The following is a 24,461-nucleotide window of genomic DNA, read 5'->3' on the forward strand; positions in this document are numbered from 1 at the left end:
CCAGTCGACATCGCTGGACAGTGCAGTATTGAGTCAGTTTGGTGTGACATAAGCATTGGGAGATCAAAATTGAGAGTAGGAGTGTGCTATAGGCCTAATGACTCTGATGAGTATAATAAGAAACTGTACAGGGAAATAGAGTGAGCCAGTAAATCAGAGAGTCTTATAATGGGAGATTTTAATTTCCCAGATATTGACTGGAATTTGGGGGCTGGTCACTCACACACTAGCAGGGCTTTTGTGGATTTATTGGATGATTGTTTTCTACATCAGCATGTTCGGGAGGCAACTAGAGGGAGTAATACTCTTGATTTGATTATCAGCAGTGATTCTTCATGCATTAAGAATCTGCAGATAAATGAACCACTAGGTGGCAGTGATCACAGTGTGCTGAAGTGGGATCTACTCAAAGAGGTAACTACCATTAGGGGTAAAGGGAAGAGTTATTGCTTCCGTAAAGGCGACCACGATGGACTGAGACAGTATTTAAATTCTATACAGTGGACCAACTGATGATGTTACCAACAGCAAATTCAAAATGGGAAGCATTCAAAGAACTTATCTTGGAAGCTACTAGGCTTTACATACCAACTAAGAAATACTGTTCAAGGTTTAGGCCAAAATGGATGTCAGATGAACTAATGAGGCATATGGCAGAGAAGAAAAATGCATGGGATACTTACAAATTAACACATGACACAGAAGCCTATGATAGATACAAGTTGATATGCAACCAAGTTACAAAGGAGGTTAGGCAGGCGAAGGCAGATTACGAGAAATCCTTGGCAAGGGATGCAAAGAAAAACAGCAAAGAGTTCTTTACTTGTGTAAACTCTAGAGGAAGGGGATGAATCACATTGGTCCACTTGATATTGATGGGTCAACTGTTGATGATCCTGCTCAGGTAGCTAACAAATTAAATGAATATTTTGCATCGACATTCACACATGAGGAATTATTCAGCGAGGGGAATGCCAGAGGTGTATTCAACTCTAGCAGTAAGCTACAGAATCTTGAAATAACTGGGAGTAAAGTGGAGGAGAAACTGTTGAAGATAAACACAAGAAAGGCACCCGGGGTGGATGGGATCTATCCAGTTATATTAAAGGAGGCAGTAAAGGAAGTAAGCAAACCCTTAGCCATAATTATGAGAGCTTCCTTGGACTCAGGGGAGGTACCCATAGACTGGAAATGTGCAAATGTGACCCCAATTCACAAAGGAGGATCAAAGGCTGACACAAGTAATTATAGACCTGTGAGCTTAACTTCTGTTCCAGGAAAATTAATGGAGGCACTGGTTAAAAAAGCACTGCAGGATCATTTAGACAAGACTTCAGTTATAGCTCGGACACAGCATGGTTTTGTTAAGGGGAAGTCTTGCCTGACCAATTCGATTGGATACTATGATGCAGTCACAAAAGAACTGGATGCAGGGAATAGCTTTGATATTATATACTTGGATCTTAGAAAGGCTTTTGATACTGTTGCACATGGAAGACTGCTACACAAATTGGAGCAGTGTGACATTGGAGGCAAATTGCTGCTATGGATAAAGGGGTGGTTGAGGGGGAGAAGACAGAGAGTAGTAATCAATGGACACTGCTCATCGTGGACTAATGTTATTAGTGGAGTCCCTCAGGGCTCAGTGTTGGGTCCATTATTGTTTTCTGTATTTATAAATGATATTGATGATGGTATATCAAGCTTAATGTCCAAGTTTGCAGACGATACAAAGGTTGGCAGGGTTGTCAAGGACACTACTGACACTATGCTGCTGCAACAGGATCTGGAAAGGTTGAGCAGATGGGCTGAGAAGTGGCAAATGAAGTTTAACATTGACAAATGTAAAGTACTACACATGGGAAGCAGCAACCCCAGAGCAACGTATCAACTCTGTGGTACTACACTGACAGTGGTAGAGAATGAAAGGGACTTGGGGATGGTTGTGCAGGCAGATATGAAGTTCTCTGAGCAGTGCAGACGGGCTGCAAGAGTAGCTCATGGAGTATTGTCAATGACATACAGGAATTTTTCCAGCAGGGATAAGGAGGTGATTATTCCCTTGTATAAGGCAATGGTCAGGCCACACCTAGAGTACTGTATACAGGTCTAGAGGCCTCATTTCAAGAAGGATGTAGAGCTGCTGGAACGAGTACAGAGAAGGGCAACAAGATTAGTGAATGGAACAAAGGGGTGCTCTTACGAAGAAAGGCTTAAGTTTTGCAAATTACAGTGTCTGGAGACTAGGCACCAGCGAGGTGATCTGATAGAGGTGTATAAAGCCTTGAATGGTTTGAGCATGCTCAGTGCTGATGGGATTCTTCCTCTAGCTCAGAATAATCATCTGAGAGGGCATAAATTCAAATTGAGGAAAGACAGATGTAGGATAGACGTGCAGAAATTTGCCTTTAGCCAGTGGGTGGTTGGTTGGTGGAACAGACTTCCATCCCTTGTAGTGGAGGTTGATAGCCTAAATAAGTTTAAGGCTCAGCTGGACAGGTATTTTGAATGAACAGAGGGGTGAAGTGGAAGTGGGTTTTTTTTTTTTTTTTTTTTTTTGGCTGATGCTGCATAAGCTTGCTTTCTTGCATCAAATGCCTCTACTAATGCTAAATGCTAATGCTAATGCTAATATTTTTCAACCTCGGAAATGAAGCAGCATTTAAACCAATCTTCAAAGAGAGATATTGTTATCCACGCTCTCTGGTTCAATCAGAAATGCACAGGTAGGATGGCTTTATTGATGCCCTTAAATGCATGAGGATTTCCAGAATGGTACACAAACAATGGTTTTAATCTGTAATCTCCAGCTGCATTAGCCCCAAGAAAAAGTGTGGCCCTATCTTTTGATGCTTTGAAACCTGGCATTGTATTTTCCTCTTTGGCAATGTAGATTCAACCCGGAATTTTTTCCATTACAGAGTGGTCTTGTTAACGTTAAAAAATCTGCTGCGTTGAATAGCCGCCTTCATCAATATTAAATTTTTCCAACACATCACAAAATTTCTCTGCAGCTGCAGAATCGGCACTGGCAACTTCACATACTGTAACGTTGTGGAAACCAGCACGATGCTTGAACCTATTAAACCACTGGTTGCTTACCATGAACTTGGGTTGGGGTTCGCCGTACTGATCCTTAATATCTTTATAAATACTTGTTGCTTTTGCTTGAATGGTCATTAGACTCAGGGGCATTTGCTTCTGAATCTGATTTCCATATTGTTAACAGCTGTTCCATTTTTTAATACAAAATGCTGTTTTGTGATCACCACTGATCTTACGTGCATTGATCCTTTGACATGTTCTTTTATAAGCGCACTGTCCTTTAAAATAGTATTCACTGTTGAAGTAGCGAGACCTAGTTTGTCATCTATTCCCTTGCAATAGATGACAAACTATGTCTTGCTTCGTACTTCTTAATCATTTTCATCTTTATGATTAGATGAATGAATTTTGTTTCGTTTCCTGGCACCACTTGCAGTTTTTGCTGGTTACTTTCCCTTCATCATTGTAATACGTAAATAGGAATGAAGAGAAGTTTCTGAAAATTTGTTTTTTTATATGATTTGAAGATTTAAGTGAAGAGGAACACATTTCACCACAATAGCGTAAAAACCCACAAAATTGCAGTTATCAGTATTATCGCAAATGCAATAAGATCGAGTTTACTACCTGTTTATAATTAAATGCACTAACAGAAAAGCCAAATAAATCGGAAAGTGCAAACTGCTTTTATTGTTCTTTGGTCGTGACCTCCAGAAACATGCTTTAGAAAAATATCACAAAGGTGTTCAAAATTGATTCTTATAACAGAAACATAACGATGACAGGGTAGTGCTATTTCCATTATAAATATGATAAACAGCTTAGTAATACAGCGAAATTTTCAACTTCCAAGGAATTGGAATGAATTACAAAAAAAAAGAAAAAAAAAAAAGTGTTATTGGGTTCACATTACGATACCTCCATTTATTCCTATGGGATGCAGAATACGTTTCCATGAATCTTTAAGTTTGCACCAGCCGGCAAAAACTTACATAAAGTCAAATTTCCATAAGTCGAGTATTACATAAGTCGGGGAGTTTCTGTATAGTAAAAATTACTAAAAATTTAGAATAACCTACAAAAGGAGTTTAGAATAAACTATGGAAATTGACAGATGTTTTCTGCAAGCCAAATTTGTAATGAATTCAAACTTAGCTGTTAGCTCTAATCATTTATCAATAATGGCAAGGATATGTTTCTTATTGCACCTAATGTGCATTTTATTTGGACATTCATTTTACACCATTTAAATGAATAACAAATATTACAAGTTCAGTGTTTTAAAAAAGTGTTATTTAATATGTTGCAAGTACTCACCCTCTAACACAATTTTCATGGCAAGGCATGCATTCTCTGTTTTCATTGTATTTGCTTCCAGGACATTCTCCTACACAATATGGACCGTCCCTGGCATTGCGACATCTGGTACAATTGCTTGGACCCTGTTTTATTGGAAGGACAGTTAGTTTCTGTATTTATTAATAATATTCTTAATTTTTAATAATTATAATTTTAAGAAATATTAATATTAAAATAAAAGAAGTCCTTCATACCTACATTAAAACAGACCATAAGTATCCTTTGCAGCAATTTTGTGTCAGCATCTGCACTACTTCAAATAAACAGTTCTCCTCAACTGAAAATTATTGCCATTTATTTAGCAAGGTGCCAACATGCTGGCAGTTGCTCTGATGGTACTGACTTTGCATAATTAAATAAGAAATGACAACCACAAAATTTTAATAACATTCTGTATTTTGTTGCTTGGCTAATCCAAAGATCATTTAGAACACCCTCCTTGTATTTTTATTCAAGCTTTCACTGAAACGATCCATCACTGATGCCATCAAGCACAATATTCAATCAATCCATGAAAGTTTATGGTGCTATACCCTTCATCTGGTTTGCAATTTAACGGATACCAAATCTAAGGCCTTAACCAACTCAGAAATACTGTTTGTAGACCACAGCTGAACAGTTTTTGCCTTTTAAGCAAAAGTAGAATTCTGGTGGAATACTCAGTTCTGTCCACTAAACATTATTTCATTCAGGGCTTCATTATCTTCTCTAAATGTCTTGCTATATAATTTTGTACTTCTCTTAAATAGACTCCCCACCTACCACTCTCTTTTGCTTTGTAGATAATCAGAGCATCTTCTCAAGAGCTTAAGAACAGCAAAGACTTTTTCATCCAGAAAAAAAAAAAAAAAAGAAAAAAAAAGAGTATTGCAGTGCCTGTTATCTTCATGCCAGCAAAGCAGATGGGGGCCCATAAATCTATGATAAGTCCTTATTCATTATCAATAAATTCATATCTCTTGTTTTATCTTCTCCTTTCAAAGTGGATTTTACTATGTACCTGTTGAATTTTTTTTTTTTTTTTTTTGATTTGGTAGTTGTTGGCGCATCGGCTGCTGTGGCCATATTGCACCTTCCAAGGTTTTTGCAGTACTTTGATCCAAGCCCGAGGCGGGAATCGAACCCGCGACCTTTGGGTTGCCGGGCAGGTACTTTACCCACTCGGCTAGCCCGGTCGGCAACCTGTTGAAAGGAATTTTTCCAATGAAAGCCAAGTATCTTAATTTGTATTTCACTAAATTCTTTTACTCATCACTTTAACAGCATGTGGAATCTGGAAAATGCACAGATGGCCCTTCTTGCAGTTTCATATTCATGTATCTTTGTAATGAATAATAACTTAATAAACTGATGACTGATGGCATTAGTTGCAATATTTTAAAAATATCTCCAAACTACAACCTGCTTGATACACAGCAGTAACAGTCATCATGTGCACTCAATGCTTAAGACTTATAAAGACAGATCACTGCTAGATCACAGCTCATTTCTTTATGCACATTCATCATTCATTCACTTTTGTAACAGTATTTACGAATTGCCTAATTAATATAAAATTACATCTTTAATTAAAAATATATTTTATATCCAAGGCAATAATAATCAAGTTATATATAGCAGCAGTTTATATACTGTGACAGCAAAATAAAAAATTACTTACTGGTCCATGACATTCTCCTAAGCATTCTTCATCACAAGGCTTACAAATGTTATTACCTGCATCGTAAATTCTGAAACAATATGAAAAAAATTTATATAAATATGTGTTAAAGTAATATATAATTTATATATATGTAGAGTGTTTTCCTTTGAAGAGGAAAAAAAAAAGGGAAAGAAGATTAAAAACTTCACTCTGCACTGATGTGTTCTGTCTACTAGAATTTGATGGCTGATTGACAAAACATATCACTGTTGCTGTATTTTTAAAATTTAAATACCTACTGATATTTTATTTGGACAGTTCATTTAATTTTGGTTGGATTAAACTGATTTATAAAATCTGAAGCTAAGAGTGCATATAGTAGCATTAGCAAATGATGCAAGAAAGCAAGCTTATACAATAAGTTAAAATGATTCATATTCTTTAAATACTATTATTAAAAATTAAATTAAACTATTATATTTCACAAATTATAAATTTGATTAAAACAGTTTTAATCAATTTACAAAACTTTATTACAAATTCACAGGTAAGTTTTAATTAATTTAATGAACCTGCAAACAGAAATATGCATCTAAACAACAAAAAAATTACATACCCTTTTGAGGTATTACAGCTTTCGACACAGGTATCTTCCAATTTGTATGCTGCACATGATAAACATTCATCTGGGCCTGAACCCCAACAGCCATCACTAGAACACTGAGGGTGACACACAAGGTCCTTTGCCACTATAAAAAAAACAGGTTTCTGAATGACAACATGAAGTAATTAATTTAAATGATACTTCTATTCAGAGTGACTTTTTATTATGCAACTATAATGCAAATCCCTGAACTGCTACAATTCTTAGAAGATTTATACAGAGAAGCATATACAGGTAACCCTTGTATAATGCAGTAGTTAGTTTCCTATAAATCTCATTTAGTGCGAAAGCGTGTTATATGGGACTAAGAACCAGTACAAAACAGGGGGTTATGTTCCAAAAGCTAACAAAAAAATACACCATTTCGGAATAATTTTTTTCCAAAATCCACTAACGATTTTCTGATGTAATGAGTTACATCAGAAAATTAAAGGTAAATTAAGAAGTTGTTTACTTCAACATTTGGATGGCCTGGTGCATTATCCAATAGTAATAAAACTTTGAAATCTAGATTTTTTTCCACAAGTTCAATAGCACAAAATACAATACGGGGATTTCCCTTTTTTTTTCTTTTTTTTTTTTTTTTGCATAACGACTAGCGAGCAGGAATTCACAAAAGAGAATAGAAATGTTGAAAAATTATATCCAACATAATAGCAGGGTTTCCCTGCACAAAAGCTCAAAAATACCACATTATGCGAGGTTTGCCGCAATTTTCTAACCGTGTTATATAAGTGCCATGTTGTGCGAGGATTGCCACAATTTATCAAACCGTGTTGTAGAAGTACCATGTTATATGGGGGGTTGCCTGTACTAAAAGACAACCCAGTTTTGATAACTTTCTACAATATGAGAGATGTCAAAAGATGCAAAATGATTTAAATCTTTAAGTTTACAACCTATAAAGCTTCAAAACCAAAGTTTAACATGTCATCAAATATCCCATAAATTTATACTAATTATAAGCATATTTTTGCATGTTGTGCTTGCATTATCTGTAAACAGAAGTTTTCCTAGGCTGTAAAACATGGGTAGATCTACATATGCTAAAAATGTGAAAAATTTTTTCTAATTATTGTATTTCAGAAATAAATACTTACTACAAACTTCGTTATCATTATTCCTCTCCAATAATACAGGACTTGTAACTGATTTCATCACCTGTCGCCAGTTGATACTGCTAGCAAAACACAAATTTGCATTTTCCAAAATAGCTACACTACCCGAACGTACCTTACGAAGGGAACGCATGTTCAGTGATTCCAAAGATGTTTTCACAATATACAGTGCAGCAGAGAGCCTGAATTAAATAGAAAATAGAAATAAGAAATATTCAGTTCAGTCCATTATAATCTTATTTTATTCACATTATTTCAGAATTACTATCATAACAAAAAAATAGCATACTCTGTTAACTGACGCCCATCAATGACTTCCAAGTTTCGAAAGTAAGAAAGGTTTGTAAAATCTGGATGCGATGCCTGAATGCTAACATAGCCAGTAACTTCTCGAAGTGTACTAAATACTTCTAATCTGCTTGGCTGCATTTTGGGATATCGAGGACCAAATGAGAAACTGCAATAACAATAAACATATTAAATAACAAAACAAGCTAAATATGTATAAAATGAATAAATATTTATAAAAATGTTAAAAAAATGTATAAAAGGGTAAGAAAAATTATAAAAATGTATGAAAGTAAATGTAACTAAAATAAAACTACACTCCCTATTAATGATAGCCCATTAAAATAAGTAAAAAACAATTACAAACCAAGTGAACTTACAATATTTAAAGAAACGTACTTAATTTTATGCAGTTATTAGACTAATAAAAAATTTACATTTTCCAGCTATGGTACACCAAACATACTTCCTATTAAAAATATATCATAAATTAAAATTACCACTGATAATTCTTTAATCTGCTATAAGAACTTACTTTTGATAAAAATCTTGAAAGCCATCAAATGATTGATCAAGTATTGTAATGGAGCCTTCAATGATGGTACAGCCACGGAAAGTGTCAATGTTACCAGCATGTACGACATTCACTCCTTGACAATCTATTTAAACATAACAATATCAGAAACCATACATATGATGATGATGATGTGCATTTAATTTAAGGCAATATCTACTGAAATAATTAACTATGTATGAAAAGCATCACAGTTTCTTTACATGCTCCGAGATTTGCACCAACTTACTTTTTGGACATGGCCCATCACAAGGTACACATTCTCCATCTACAGCTTTTTTATTTGCAGGACAAGATCGAACACAAGCTCCACTATCCCTCAGAAGATGTTCTATAAGTATATTAAAATACTGAAAATTAATATACTGCATTTTACTTTCCCAAGACATGGAAAAAAATTTCAGCAAAAAAAAGGCACTATTTAACTTTGTGGACATTATTTAAAAATATATTAATCTTATAAAGAATAAAAACTTTTTTTTTTTTTTTGCTTTATGCATATAGGAAAAACTGCATTTATCATAGTAAATGTAATTAAGTAAAAAAAAATCATTTAAGTGCAGGTGTACAGATCATCTTTTCTTCAATCAAATATTAATAATAAAGATAAAAAAATTTAGAAAACACTGTACATAAACAACTATACCTGGACAATTTTTTACACATGTAGCACCATATGCATATTTTCCTTGTGGGTTGCTTTCCCAAGAATAAGTAGCTGGGTTGTACCTTCTCATTGGTGGACATTCTTGTTTGCAAACACCATTATCATAAAAATTGCTGCAAGCCTAAGAGTCAAAACAATTAAAGAAGAAATTAATAGTGACACTTACTAACACTTAAACTATCATATCAAGTGCACGCACACACACACACACCAGTGTTCTCCCCAGAAAATTTTGCCATCCTGGTCGCATTACGAAGTAGCCGGGTGGGGAAGTGTAATATTTCGCAATATTATAAAAGTTTCTGTTATTTATAAATGTGACTTAAGAAATTTATAATTTCTGTTATTTATAAAATGTGACCAGAGCAAAAATTATTTGCATAATTTAACATTATATTCTCCTGTTGCATTGATCTCGATCGCATAGTATGTTCGAATTAATATTGATAGAGATCAGTGAGCAGTACCATACAGCACCGCGAGAATCGCTTAAATTTTGGCCAGGTCAGTTAAATTCACTGGGCAGTGCACCCATTCGATAAGCCTTGGGGAGAACACAGCGTGCACGCATGCACACACACTAGTGAATGATCTCAAAATAAATTACTGTGGCTTTCAAATTTGAAATATGTTGCATCTGCTGTTTTGTCCTTCCAGAAGCATCACTGGGGTAAAAGGCACAACCTAAGAAAAATATTCCTATTTTAATTTTGTAGCTTTCCCCTAAAAATTCCTGGTGACATATCTACATGCTTCCACTCTCAACTGTTAATACTAATCCTATTTTTGATGTCAGAAAATATTTTAACTGTTTGCTTTCTGCTATCTTTTATGCCATTAGTGTTTGTAGATTGTGAGGTGTTACACATGCATGCATCTTGCTGTGCAGCAACACACACAAAAGTTCCAAATGACATGTAATAGTCACACATTTCTTTGCATGAACTGTATGATAATATGAAAATGAGTTGTGTAGCTTGTTTGTTTGTTATTTGGTTTTTAGGAGCATTAGCAACTAAGGCCATATTGCTCCAGTATATGCGGTGGTCATTCCCTGACCTTTCCGCATCCTCCGTATTTGGTGGTGACGGGCTCGAACCCCGATCTAATCAAGAAGCATGTGCTACGCACTGCTGCTCCTTCCCACCTCAGACTTCCCATAAGAATCAACTATATTACTTTTATGCACAAAGTTCACGAAACTTTGTTACCAAATGATAATCCTCCATAAATCAATGATTGATAAGTTGTTATGTTATCAATGGCTAGGCTCCTATTTCAGAAATAAAGCATCCTTAAACATGAGACTGAATGCTGACCCACCAAATTTCCAGCCATTAGCTGAGGAAAACACAAAGCACTAGCAGAAATTCTTCAATATACAAACTAGTCTGCTGGGTGATCACTGATTTGTTCTTGTACACAATTTGTCCAACTTACATTCAGTCGTCAGTGTTTCAAGGTTCAGTTATATATTTTCAATTTAGATCTGCCCTCTGAGATTATTTCTCTGTCCAGTGTTGGGTGTTGGGGGTTAACTAAAAATTTCCATTCCCAGAATACAAAGTAAAGCTATATATAACTACATTAAAAAATTCATAGCCTAGTCCTTTCAAGGGTGCAACTGTAAAACTCATACCAAATAATAAAGTTCACCCTCAAGTTTGCAACTGTTCAATGTGTGCATCTTTTTTTTAATGTAGCAGTGTCCTAATGGTGGTAAAGTTCTGCCAAAATCTTGCCAAGCAAGTCCTCACCTATTTGCTGTATGACTTAGTAATCTGAATCCAAAACTCTTCAATTTGTTGACTATATAAGTAGCACTTCTTAACAGAAGCATACCATATATACTTGTGTATTCCTTGAGGATTCCTTGTGGTATTCTGTACAGGGTACCAAAGCATTCTGAAAAACCATAAACTGTGGTTCATTGAGCCAAACCATGAACAACACCATTTCTGATCTGGTGAAACCAGTCATTTTGATTACTAGATCATCATGGAGAACTACCAAAATCAAGTGATAACTACAAAAAAGTTTGGGCATACATATATCATGTATTAGGTTTTCATTATTTGTGGTTTTAATAAAAGCTAAACAACACATTTTTTAAGCTGCCAATATATACCATTCTAGCTTAACAGAATGGACCACATGAACATCAAATCATCTAGTATGATTATATGTATTTTTATCAACTCGGGAATTTCTTCAACACCAAAAACAAATAAGCTTAATGCAAATTCAATTCTTGAAGAATGCTTTCACATGAGGTACAGGCAGAGCTGCTGCTGCTGGTTGTTTATATCAGGAACTGCATTTCATTCTGCTTAAAGACTTGAACAGACACATCACAATGCTCCAAAGGTTCAGTCCTTTCCCATTCTTTAACATGGAATCACTCTGCTATGCTTCTGTTTCACAGAAGGCAGTTTCCTTACAAAGTGGCGGGGGGATAACTGTGTATGTGTGTGAACGTTTAAAAGAGAGAAAACAATCCACCTATTACTATCTCATAATGGATAAAGTGAGGGATGCAATTCATCAAAGGAGACTAGTATTAGTATTAGCAGCGGCAAATTATGCAAGAAAGCAAGCTTATATAGCATCAGTCAAAAAAAGAAAACTTTCCCACTTCACCTATCCAATCTCTCCAATCCAATAGTTTTAATTTTTCCTTGAATTTATTCAAGCTCTCCACTTCCATAACAACAGATGGAAGTTTGTTCCAACAATCAACCACCCACTGGATAAAGGCAAATTTCTACACATCTATCCTGCAAACATACTTCCTCAGTTTGAATTTATGCCTCACATGTGTAGTCTGAGCAAGAGGAAGAATCCCATCAGTACTGAGCTTGCTCAATCCATTCAAAATGTTAAACACCTCAATCAGATCACCCACAGGTGCCTACTCTCGAAATGCTACAATTTACAGAACAGAAGCCTTTCTTGTTAAGACTACACTTTTGTACCCTTCACTAATCTCATTACTCTTCTCTGCACTTGTTCCAGCAAATCTATGTCCTTCCTAAAATGAAGCCTCCAAACCTGTTTGCAGTACTCAAAATGCAGCTTAATAATTGCCTTGTACAATGGGATAATCACCTCCTTATCCCTGTTAGAAAAAAAAAAAAAAAAAACTTAAGGACTTCTATGAAAATGTGATCTTTCTCCATGACAACACCATGTCACACACTTTCATGCATTTGGCACATTCACAACATAGTCCAGAGCTTATTCCCTTGAACCACCTCTTTTACCACTGAAACAACACTGTCAGGAAAAGAATTTACTACCCTTGTCCGAATGTCTGAATCCAGTTGCCTAACTGCAATTGCAGTTGGCAATTGTATTGATACTGCAGTGAGTATTCATCCCCTAATGAAACAAGTGCCTAAATTTTAATAATGATTATAATGCCCGCACTGGGTCAGGCACAAATGGGACAAGTTAGTATGACATGAGATAAGGTGTGCAGAAAAAAACAAGATTGTTGCAAAATGGCTAACTTTCTTCACGGACATTCTTATTACTTAATAAAATATAATAAAGTTTTGTTCTATAGCTGAAACAGGTTCTGTGCCTGGCCAGTCATAAAGTATCACTACAGCCCATGGTTTTCATTCTGAATAAACTAATAAAATATTCCAAGACCAGCATGTTACCCAAAGACCACACAAATGTGCTTCAACCTTACAATTATGAAACATACAGTATTAATATTAGTAGTGGAAAATGATAGTAATAGCAATTGATCCATCATATAGTACAAGGATATAGTGCATCATATAGTGTACAGGCTTTTGCTGTACTGGAAAAAGAAAAAATAGAGAAGGAAATACAAATCATATGGTTCCCTCCTCCCATATATGTAACTATCCAGTTACCTGCATGAGGAGGTATATTATATTTTTTAAATATTAATTTAAAAATTAGTATGATTTAAATTTTTAAATGAAATTTTATTCATATTTTGTGATATTAATGATATTTTGTTGCACTGGGAGAAAAAAAAAAAAAAAAAAAAAGTACAGAAGAAAATACAAATCATATACTTCCCTCCTCCATATATGTAACTATCCAGTTACCTACATGAGGATCTATATTATATATTTTAATATATATTTTAAGTACTAATTTAAAAATTAGCATGATTTAAATTTTTAAATGATATTTTGAATAGAACGAACAAAAGGATGTTACAAATACAAGTGAAATGAATTTTTAAACAATAAACTTCAATAAAAATTTTACTTAGGAATATTTATTGTAAAAAGAAACATAGAACAAAAGGATGTTACAAATACAAATGAAATGAATTTTTAAACAATAAACTTCAATAAAAATTTTACTTAGGAATATTTATTGTAAAAAGAAACATACCAAATCTACTAATTGAAATAAAACTTACCAAACAGTCACTTTGTGTAGGTCCTGTACAGCCACCAGCACAAAATAGATGGCAACACTCGCGGGGATTGTGTCCAAAGCAACGGCCCTGGTGACACTGTGGAGAACAATTTATCTTGGAAAACTGTTGACAGTTATGTGGACCTTCACCCCAACACCCGGCTGCACAAGATGAATCACATGGAGGACCTAATTTAAAATAATTCCGAATGTTATCTCAAAATCCTTACTTGGAATAAAAACTATAAAGCCATTAATATTTTCTTCACATGCATTACCATATTGTCAGGTTTGGGGAACAAAATTTGTAGTTTCACCTGAGTGAAAAGAAAGTACAAAGGAAAATGTTGGCAAAAAAACATCCTTTAGATAAAAACAAAAAATTACAGAGCACTCATTAAAAGGAACTGAATAATGGGATAATGATAGATGTACAGTCTGTCCCTGACATACATAAGAGATATATTTCAGGACTTCTTCCATAAGTAGAGTTTTACATAACTCAGAAATGATTAATAAAATATTGCTTATATATCTCTGATATGCCAAAATTACAAAAACCACATAATATCCTCAAAAGAATGAAGTAAAATAGTTATATACCATTACAATTAAAAACCTTATCTGGGGACAGCAGTGAAGTACGGTCAAAATGAAATTTTCTGTAAAGAACTTCACAGGGTTAAGTTACAAGAGCTGTCACACCTTACGACATGTGAATGAAGCATGCATCACACAATGATAGTTTGGCGCAAAGTCGTTGAAAATGATTGGACAGCATGAATTTCAACTTCACCACAATAACCTGACACAATAAATATTACGTAAAAAATGCAAACAAAAGCTCCCACTTCACTCTCTAACAAAACTGAACTGACTACAATCCAGAAAGAAAGGAAAGAAAGGATGTAGAGACAAAGGGCTAGAGTACAATTCTCCAAAGAAATAGCTGATAGGACACAGTCCACATGGCTTGAATGTTGTGGAGGTTTCTATGAAGTGCTTCGACATAGTTCGCCTGTCTCAAACACATTGTTGAATATTTCTTCAGAATTTTTTAAAGCAGAAAATGAAATGCTAACTCTAGTTATTTACCTAGATTCTAGTTACACTGCAGGTTATTATCCAGTTATTATCCAACGTAGTTTGTATGGCAGCAAAAATAAAAACTTATACTTATTGTTCCTTCATTTGACTTCACTCTTAACAATTATACAGAAAGTATCTTTATGATTTTACCAAAAAAATTTACTTAAGTCTGAAGTTACATAAGTCAGGGACTGGCTGTATTTAAATTTCACTTAAAAAATTGTATCATTAAAATGACAAAAAACTTAAAAAATTAAAACTTACATGATCTTTCTGGATGTGTGAAATTATATACATAAACAGTTTCGGCTTTGGGTCCAGTTAAAATCTCATCCCAATTTATTGTGCGAATATGACAAAGGTTATAGTTGTTGAAAAATCCCACACTGCCAGCTAAGATGTCTGTAAAACAAAAGTTAAATACTGAAAATAGTCTCACCAACAAAAATAAAGCAATTTTATTACACTATTTATGTACAATGTCATTATCTCAGAATAGAAAGGATATTGTGGATTAGGTCACATGCATGTGCTACATTAAAATACTTAAAATCCCCCCCCCCTCTAAAATAAGAATGTATAGATAAAGTACAAGTAGCTTGTAAACTTAAGAGCAGTGCCAGAACTTGAACACAAGCAAGGTTAATTCAAAATTGGATGAAAGATTCAGAATAAAAATATTCAACATTGAATCCACCTGAAGTTCATTTTTATATATTTCTGTATACATGCGCATATGTTTACAGAAATTACCTAAACAAAATTGATATTTTAATTATCAGAATAATTTTAATCCATCCCGCAAGTTATTTTTATGTTATATTAAATCTCTATAAGAAATCATTGCATTATTACAAAAATCATGCGACTGTAATCATTATAATAATCATCCCAAACAAATGATTTTTGTTAAAAGTAACAACTATGGATATAAAAAAAAAAATTTAAAAAGAGACAATTTCCTGTAGCTTTCAGGATGTTTCTTGCTACTTTCAAATGTTTTGATCAAAACCAACACAATTTATGCATATATAATTTCCTGTACACAAGCATTATACATTTAAAGAAAATGTATAAATGGAATTCATATGTTAATTATATATAATTAGTCATAAGACTTAGAATAATTAATTCCATGCATCAGTTTTATATTAAATTTCTGAATGAAACCATTAAATCTTTATATAAAATTACCACAATTATTTATAATGATTGTATGTGACTGTAATCACGATAATAATAATTTTTCTAAACTTTCTGTTAAAAGTAAAAAATATGGATGTAAGAAAAATAATATCAAATAACTTCCTTTGGTACAATAAAGAGTAACTAAATTATAGCTTGATTTCTTATTACTTTCCTGTTTGGTCTCTAATTGCTACCTATACATAAACCATTTCATCCACTTCCTGGCTGTAATCACTTTGGGGCTCTTTCAATATCCTCATGCACAGTTTGGGTGAATATAGATATTTTAAATATAATTAATAATCTAATTATCTCACTGAGATTAAAAATTGGACTGCAAGAACTTTAAGTTTTATAAAACTATCAATTAAGGAAAATGAGACATCTGGATCTGATTAAAATAAAAAAACTAAATTTCTTTCTCATTTTTCATATGAATGCCAATGTATTACTTAAACAAGCTCATAATTCATTTAATTTGAAGGCTGTTGCTAAAGATAAAACGATGGAATATTTTCAACTTCAAGTTTCCTAGCATGCTCATTTTCATATAATATCTAGATTTCATATCCTTTGATTATAGGTTGTTTATTTTATTTTTATTTATTTTTTTAATAAACAATTCATTCTGACAAAATATATCTGTTTAAAAATCACTGATTCAAGTTTTTGTCAAGTGAGTACTATCCTTGAGTATGTTTTTGCCAAGTGAGTACTATATTTGGAAAAAATATATTTCAGTTTTCTCTTCTTTTGACTTTCAGTATATTTTTTTTTATTTTTAAATATTTTTAAATATTTAATTTAAATTTTAAATTTAAATACTTTTAAATATTTTTATTTAAAATAAAAATATGATTATAAACAGCTAGTTGTACAATTATAACTTTTTACTATTAAAAGCATTAGGTAAGCAGATAAAATTTTGAAGTATGCTAAAAAAAGCTAAATCAGGCAAGTAATTTTGAGATTTCTGGCATTGGTGTTCTCTGAAAAATTATATATTTTTATTACTGTGTATTGAAATTAACCAAAATATGTTATGTTTTGTGATTAACTATGTTGGCCCCTGGCATGGGGTCTCAGACCCTCAACTCAGACCAATCATGGCTTAGGAGTTATTAAAATACTATGCCCTTCCAATCAACAAGGCCTTGTTGTTCATGATGGGATGGGAGATTTAATTTATTTATGTTTAGAGTGAATTAGTTTTTGGTCTTTTGAGAATTATTCATGAAATCTTTGAAGGCAAACTACTAAGAGAAGAGAAGGAAGCAAATGTGACATTTGGTTGTGTTTGCTGAAATTCCATTCAAAATTTGAAGAATGCAAAGATGTATAAAATAAACAACATATTAAAAGCAAAAAAGAAGAAGAAACATTGTTTCTATAGCTCAAATACTTAAAGTAAATAAGAAAATAGCTACGCAGAATAAATACACTGGGTGGCCATTTTATTAGGCATGTCATCTTAATAGTGAGTACCTCCTGAAGCATTCAGAACCATTACAACCCCTGTAATAACATTCAAGGAAGAGGTGGAATTCAGATGTTGATATGCCAGTAACATTTAAAAAGGAATGAAAAGTGCACCATAAAAACACCCCCCCGCACACCATTATGCGGGCGCCTCCATAGCCAGGTGGGAAGGAGCAGCAGTGCGTAGCACACGCTTCTTGATTAGACCGGGGTTCGAGCCCGTCACCACCAAATATGGAGGATGCGGAAAGGTCAGGGAATGATCACCGCATATTCCCGGAACAATATGCTCTTAGTTGCTAATGCTCCTAAAAGCCAAATAACAACAACAAACACCATTATGCTTTTATCGCCGGCATGTGATGCTAACACCTAACATAATGGGACCATGAGTCATGCTCCTGATGTCACATAACCTAGTCCTGCCATCAGCACAGAACTAGAACCAAGATTCATCAGACCAGGTTACCTTTTCCATTCCTCTAATATCCACTGTGTGTGTGTGTTCCTACACCCACTGTACTTGCAGCTATGCTATTTTCAGTTGTCAAGAGTGGAACTGGTGAGGTGATCTACTGCTGTACCTCATCCATGACAGGATTAATTTATTGGGAATTCTAATATATCTTTTGCATACCACTATTGTACTGCACTGTCATTTGATCACCTATAGCCTGCCTGCTGACTGCCCAAATTCTTTTTGCCCTCCATTGGCTTCTACATCAATAAAGCCATTCCTTGTCATAGTAAAGATATTGGCTGGATTTTTTTGTTTGTTGGTCCATTACAATCTAGACACTGTTGTGTGTGAACATCCAGCAGGCATCAGTATTCATGATACTTGTACTGAACATGTAACATTATCAATGATGAAGTGATTCATTCCTTGAATGATAAGGGTGGTCAGACATAATAAACTGCCCATTCAGTGTATTTAAATTTTGTGAAAATGCGTATCTATAGTTCAAACCATATTTTTAGACCAGTATGTAGACCAGAAAGTCCACCCAAGACAGTATAATATGTTTTATACTTGTCAGAGACTGGAAGAATTATTAAAGGCCTCTTCACTTGGGATTAGTTAGTCAATCTCAGGTAACAGGAGTAGAGATTCCTACCACAAGTTAATCTAAGCTTGGCATCCTGCATAACATGCAAATTAGTCATGAACATATACATGTACAGAATGATACACAATAAATCACATTAACTAGTGTAGCAGTTCTTGTGGTACACTGGTGTATTAATACTGTTTATTGCACATCAGGCAACTTGATTACTTCCTTGATATACTAAGGAGCTCCAAAAACAACTAGCCAGTTTATGTTCATGCACTACACAATAGCACCGAGGCATTTATAAATATCTTTTGTGTACTTTATATGTAAACCATCTTATAGACAATAATCCAAACTTAAGAATATTAAATTCTGACATTAATCGAGTTCTTGCAATGACAGTTATAAAGAACTAACCTCGAAGAGCAGGCATTTCCAAATTTTCCATTTGACTTAATGTTACCAATAGTGCAAATTCTTCATTTCTCACATTAAGTTTGAAAAGAGTCCGTCCACGGATTATCATTAGCTTTGGAAGAACAATACGCCGAATATTAACGTGTGACACAAGCACATATCCAGTAACTTCACGTATCTCCTGCATAAAGCTGAGATCCAGGTTTTCATCCTATAAAAATTACATGTAACAGTTATATAGAAAAGCAATTCTTTTTCATTTTCAATAATAGCAAAAAAAAAAAAAATCACAATTTTTAAACCTTAAAATGTACTGGTTAAAATTCAAAAATATCAGTTCATTCTTACATTACATAATTTTATATTCTATAACTTACAGAATCACTTCATTTAATATTCTCTGTTTATATTATATATTTATGCATTTAAAATCAACAATTTCTAAAGATGTACTTATCCTCATAAAGAAGTAAATTGCATTTTCATTAAATTGTTAACTGTTTCATTAAATCAGTGGTTTTCAACCGGGGTGATGCAACAACATTCTTGGGGTGCCGTGTAATTTGGGTTTAAGTTACTTAAAGTAATTATTTTTTTTATTTTTTTTATTTGTATATTTATTTCATTATAAAAAGGTGTATGGTATCCATTGTACCGTATCTTTTTAATTTTGTGGTGATCTTTATTTAGTACCTCTATATAAAGAATAAAATTATTATATAGGTATATATTAAAAGGTCAAAAACCACTGTGTTAGGTATTTCTTTTGGCCTAAGGGTGCCGTGAAAAAATTACTGGAACACTAAGGGCACAGTGAACAGAGAAAGTTTGGGAACCTCTGCATTAAATTGTTATTGTCAAGTGATTTTATTTTCTAAACAAGTCAGAGTTTTCTAGTATAAGCTAAAAATTTCATGTAGATGCTATTCTGAAATACAATTTCTGAGTCAATTTTTGTGTCATATTTAGAAAATATACAATGTAAAAATTTATATAATAATATTAATACAATAGTTAAAATGAAATTTAAATTTATCAAACAACCAAAAAACAAAACTAACCGTAATCCATGTTAGCTCCAGATTTCCATCCACGTATGTGCAATTTGTATACCTGTCTCGTAAATTCTGGTAATGGTGCTCCCGATTTGATGGAACGGACATTCGGCCATTGGTACCAATACATACTATTAAAAATAAGCTATATTGAGCACACTTTATATTTTGATATGTTTAAAAAAATAACAGACATACAATGCTTAAGTGTTCCACATTTATCTCTAAATTAAATAAAATCAGTTCATAAATGAAATAAATATGAAATATGCAAATTTTAAAAAAGGTACAACTTTTTCTTTTCTGCTTGAAAAATAATTTATTGTGTACATCTATCAAACTGTATCTTCAAAAATCTGAGGAAAACTGCATACTACATATATTGTGATAATCAGCAGGCAAACTAAAAAAATAATCTTTAAGATAAACCTATTATTTATACACTACAAAAAAAAAAAAAAAAATTCCCCTTAACCTAGGAAAATCTGGACTATAGGCATGCTAGTGGAGTGCTCTTACCAAGAAAGGCTTAAGTTCTGCAAATTGCAGTGCCTGGAGAGTAGGCACCTGCAAGGTGATCTGATTGAGGTGTATAAGGTCTTGAATGGGTTGAGCAAGCTGAATGCTGATGGAATTCTTCCTCTTGCTCAGATTAAGAACTTGAGGGGGGCATAGATTCAAATTCATAAAAGACAGTTGTAGAATAGATGTGCAGAAATTTGCCTTTAGCCAGCAGGTGGTTGATTGGTGGAACAGACTCCCATCTTTTGTTGTGGAAGTTGATAGCCTAAATAAATTTAAGGCTGAGCTGGACAGGCATTTGGAATGAATGGAGGGGTGAAATGGGAGGGTTTTTTTTTTTTTTTTTGGCTGATACTGCATAAGCTTCTGTTCTTGCATCATATGCTAATGCTAATTCCAATACCTTAAAGAAGGATCTCAAACTTTTTCAAGCACTGAAGATTTATTGTTTCTTTATAAAATAATTATAAAATTATTTCCATACGTCATCACCTGAGGTGGTAATGTTATGAAACTAGGCAGTCAATATGTCACAGAAGAAAACTGTTTCAGTGGTACTGAAATGAATAAAAATTAAAAAAGATCATAGAGTGACAAATAAAGAATAGTTCACAAGGAATGAAAAAATGGATAATATGTATATATAATAGATGGGGAGCAGGAAAACTATATTGTTGCATATCTTGTCTCAAGTGTAGAATTCTAGGATTATTAAAAAAAAGGAATATTTAAATCACAAAAAAAAAAAAAAAAAAACATGCACACTTGCTTTTTATTCATAAGGTAATTCAACTACATATGCACTCAGTATCTGATAAAATGCTACCACTGCAAAAGATGAGAAAGGAATTCCCCATCGGTTAGTAGCATGTAAAAGAAGTGAAGTAACAGACATACATAGTCTGACATTGCATTTAAAATGAAATTTTAAAATCACCTCTGGAAAACCAAGTTTTTTCAAAGAAATGAAACTACTTCTCCTTTCAAGTTAGCTTTTCAGTGAAATCATTTCATTATATCTACTTACAGAACAATGCAAAAGGAGAATATACAGTGAATGCAAAGCACCTTGGCCTAGCCATCCCCCCCCCAAGCATTTTTTATGCTGTTATAACACAGATACAACAACAAATATTGGAGAAGGTTTGATTTAATGCAGTTGCCTTTCTTTCTCACAATATTATTGGATTAAATAATTACTCTAAAACAGCTAATTATAACTTTCTCATTAATAAAAATGCAAATGATCAGTATTTTTTTCTTTTCAAATTTTAAAACCTTTAGCTCAATAATGAATTAATATTTTAAACAGTGGAAAATTTTTAAAAAGTGACTAATTTAAAATGAAAAATTTTTAAATAAGCAAAACAGAAATAGGTGGGTGAGCAGTTGGAAGAGGCCAAAAATCTACTAGTGATAAGTAGATTTTAAGTTTTAAAACTTTTCTCATGCCATAAGCTAATGAAATACTGTACTCTTATCCTTCTCATGAGCATCGCTGGGGACAAGGGGCCCAAAAAAATTAACATTCATATCATCTCAGAGAAAACTATAAGAAAATACTGTATATAAGTTGGCAAAACCTTAATTGTATATACAGCAAACTAAGTTTGCCACAATATAATTTGTAATTTTTGTAACTTTACTGATTCTCCCCTAAAAATATCAGATGAAACACTGATTCTCCTCCCCATTTGTAAATGTTCCTACCTAAGCTTTTCCTTTTGTTTTTTTTTTTTTAACTTTTTTTTAACTCATGTTCTAAGAATGATTTAATACATTGTAATTTTAAGAAAGACAAAAAAATTCCAAAAGGAAATCATACTTATCATATTACGAGGCCAACTAACTACTAAATGACAATCCCCCCCCCAACACACACAAAAGTAACAGGAGAAAAAATTATAAACATATGTCCTTTCCACTTGGCTAATGTGACATTTAAATAGGTATAATTAAGGGTGTAGCAAACCAAAAATGACTACTCACAATCCTCAACAGACCTTGACTTTTAATTTCTTGAAAACAAACCAAACAAGAACTTTTGTTTTTGCTACATTCTCTGTAGATTTGAGTAGACTGAGAGAGAGACAGAGAGAGTGAGATTTGATCAAGTCTCACCAACTTTATTTTGCTGGGAGAGGTAATTTGTATACTGCTTTGCATTTTCTGTATTATCAAGTCAAAGCCTTCTAAAACATATAATTTTATCATGGTAAAGCAATATAACAATTTTATAAATGAAAACATTTTTCTACTATTGTTTAAACTCTTTATTTCTGCACAACAGAAATAAATAATACTTAAAAACGTTTTTGAATATTAATCAAAAAATAAATTATGAATTGAAATTTAACAAGTTTACTATATTAACCAAACAATAATTATTACATGAGGTTTTCACCTTATTTTTTTGTAAAATACCCAGCCACTTGGAGGTTATGTTTAAAAATAAGTTCTGTGGTCTTGACTACATTACCATAAAAAACACACAATAAACTCCATAGTAAAAAACACACTAAAATATGCAGTAAACTATCGAAAGCAGCACTTTTGAAAAGACTGGCCCTAAAGAGCACTAAAAGCAGGACTGCCAACTCACTGATCATGGGACCAGAAGAAAAGAGAGCTAAAAATGAGACAGCACTATAATATTGAGCGTTATAATGGAGTTTACTGCATTTTGTTTATACATATTAATTTAAATAACAGAAGTTGAATTAATTATTTTAAACTGTCCAGAGATCATGAATACAATCCTTAAATTCTAATAAATATCTATGAAAATATCAAAAATAAATGTACTAACTTTTTCCTTTAGTGAAGTAGGGATCCTTTTCGACAACTGTTGTGACAAATGACAAAGAGAGTGCTAAAATACCTAACACTCGAAAAAGATTATTTTCTGCTATACACATCATTATTCACATCTGGATTCCTAAATTTTGGCAGTAAATATCCAAGTAGGGCATGGCAATTGAAAATATATGTTAATACCATATGATGATTGCAGATTCCTGTCCAAGGGGTTGTATCGTTATGTACATCAATGAGGAATCACGGTATATACAGACTATTTACAATATATTTGGTTTGGCACAATGGTTTTTCTTTAAAAGCAGAGTTGAAAAACTACCTTGGCAAAGCTGCAGCCACATGTAAACACTCATGAAACAGCCAAATTCTTCTTAATAAATAGTGAAAACTGTACATGAAATTATAGCTTGCAGCATGAAAACTGCTTCTACACAGTCTCTTGGAACGGACAATTTTTGCCATCTTATGAACTAGTTTCTCTGGAAGCTGTTGCCGTCTGTCCATAAAATTATTAAAGATCTAGTTAAGTCCTACCTAAGGACTTGCCATTACATCTTGACTAGCAGAGCTACATTAGCCCATCATACCAATTTCTGAAAAGAAAAGTATAAAAAAAGCTGATTAATTATCAATTTATAAAACAGTGTTTAGTGCACATGGTGAGCTGAAGCCAAGTGGGTCACGTGTCAGTCATACTATGAAAACCCAGGATCTCATTTCTATTTAAGCCTGCTGTGAACATTTATATGAAGGCTAAGTATATGTATCTAAGAAAATTTCCCATTCAGCATGTTACAAAAGGTATTTACAACCTATGGAAAAGTCGAATTTCATCTCCCCCATCCCAAGTTGAGAGAAAGAAAACAATTCTGTTTGCATCCTCTCACTGGGCACTAATTGTGATACCTTTACTATAGTTACTCTAATAGTTAATTAATACATAAGTGAGCTGACAACTAACATGTTGAGCGAAAGACACAATGTGAGAAGCTTTTTTTGGCAAGAGTACCCTTTTTCTCCTCTCACCAATCTCAATGCTCTTCTCTGCACCCATTCCAACAGATCC

At 33.4% G+C, this 24,461-nt stretch overlaps 1 protein-coding gene across 1 annotated transcript in view; it reads right to left on the reverse strand.

The window, feature by feature from the left end:
• LOC150075931 (epidermal growth factor receptor-like) overlaps window positions 1-23,499 on the reverse strand; it is a 72,271-nt gene extending 48,772 nt beyond the window's left edge. The window contains exons 1-13 of the mRNA XM_090387214.1: window positions 23,388-23,499; window positions 20,063-20,187; window positions 19,002-19,212; window positions 15,124-15,261; window positions 13,772-13,959; window positions 9,337-9,478; window positions 8,920-9,021; window positions 8,652-8,775; window positions 8,118-8,285; window positions 7,811-8,010; window positions 6,663-6,795; window positions 6,065-6,134; window positions 4,363-4,487 (exon numbers count right to left, since the gene is read on the reverse strand). Of these exons, the coding sequence (XP_090243340.1) occupies window positions 4,363-4,487; window positions 6,065-6,134; window positions 6,663-6,795; window positions 7,811-8,010; window positions 8,118-8,285; window positions 8,652-8,775; window positions 8,920-9,021; window positions 9,337-9,478; window positions 13,772-13,959; window positions 15,124-15,261; window positions 19,002-19,212; window positions 20,063-20,187; window positions 23,388-23,499 (1,838 nt within the window). The remainder of the gene's footprint in view (window positions 1-4,362; window positions 4,488-6,064; window positions 6,135-6,662; window positions 6,796-7,810; window positions 8,011-8,117; window positions 8,286-8,651; window positions 8,776-8,919; window positions 9,022-9,336; window positions 9,479-13,771; window positions 13,960-15,123; window positions 15,262-19,001; window positions 19,213-20,062; window positions 20,188-23,387) is intronic.
• Between the last annotated feature and the right edge of the window lie 962 nt (window positions 23,500-24,461).

Source organism: Mastigoproctus giganteus, chromosome 13 (genome assembly GCF_048544385.1).
Source record: "Mastigoproctus giganteus isolate SK-2022 chromosome 13, ASM4854438v1, whole genome shotgun sequence".
NCBI lineage: Eukaryota > Metazoa > Arthropoda > Arachnida > Uropygi > Thelyphonidae > Mastigoproctus > Mastigoproctus giganteus.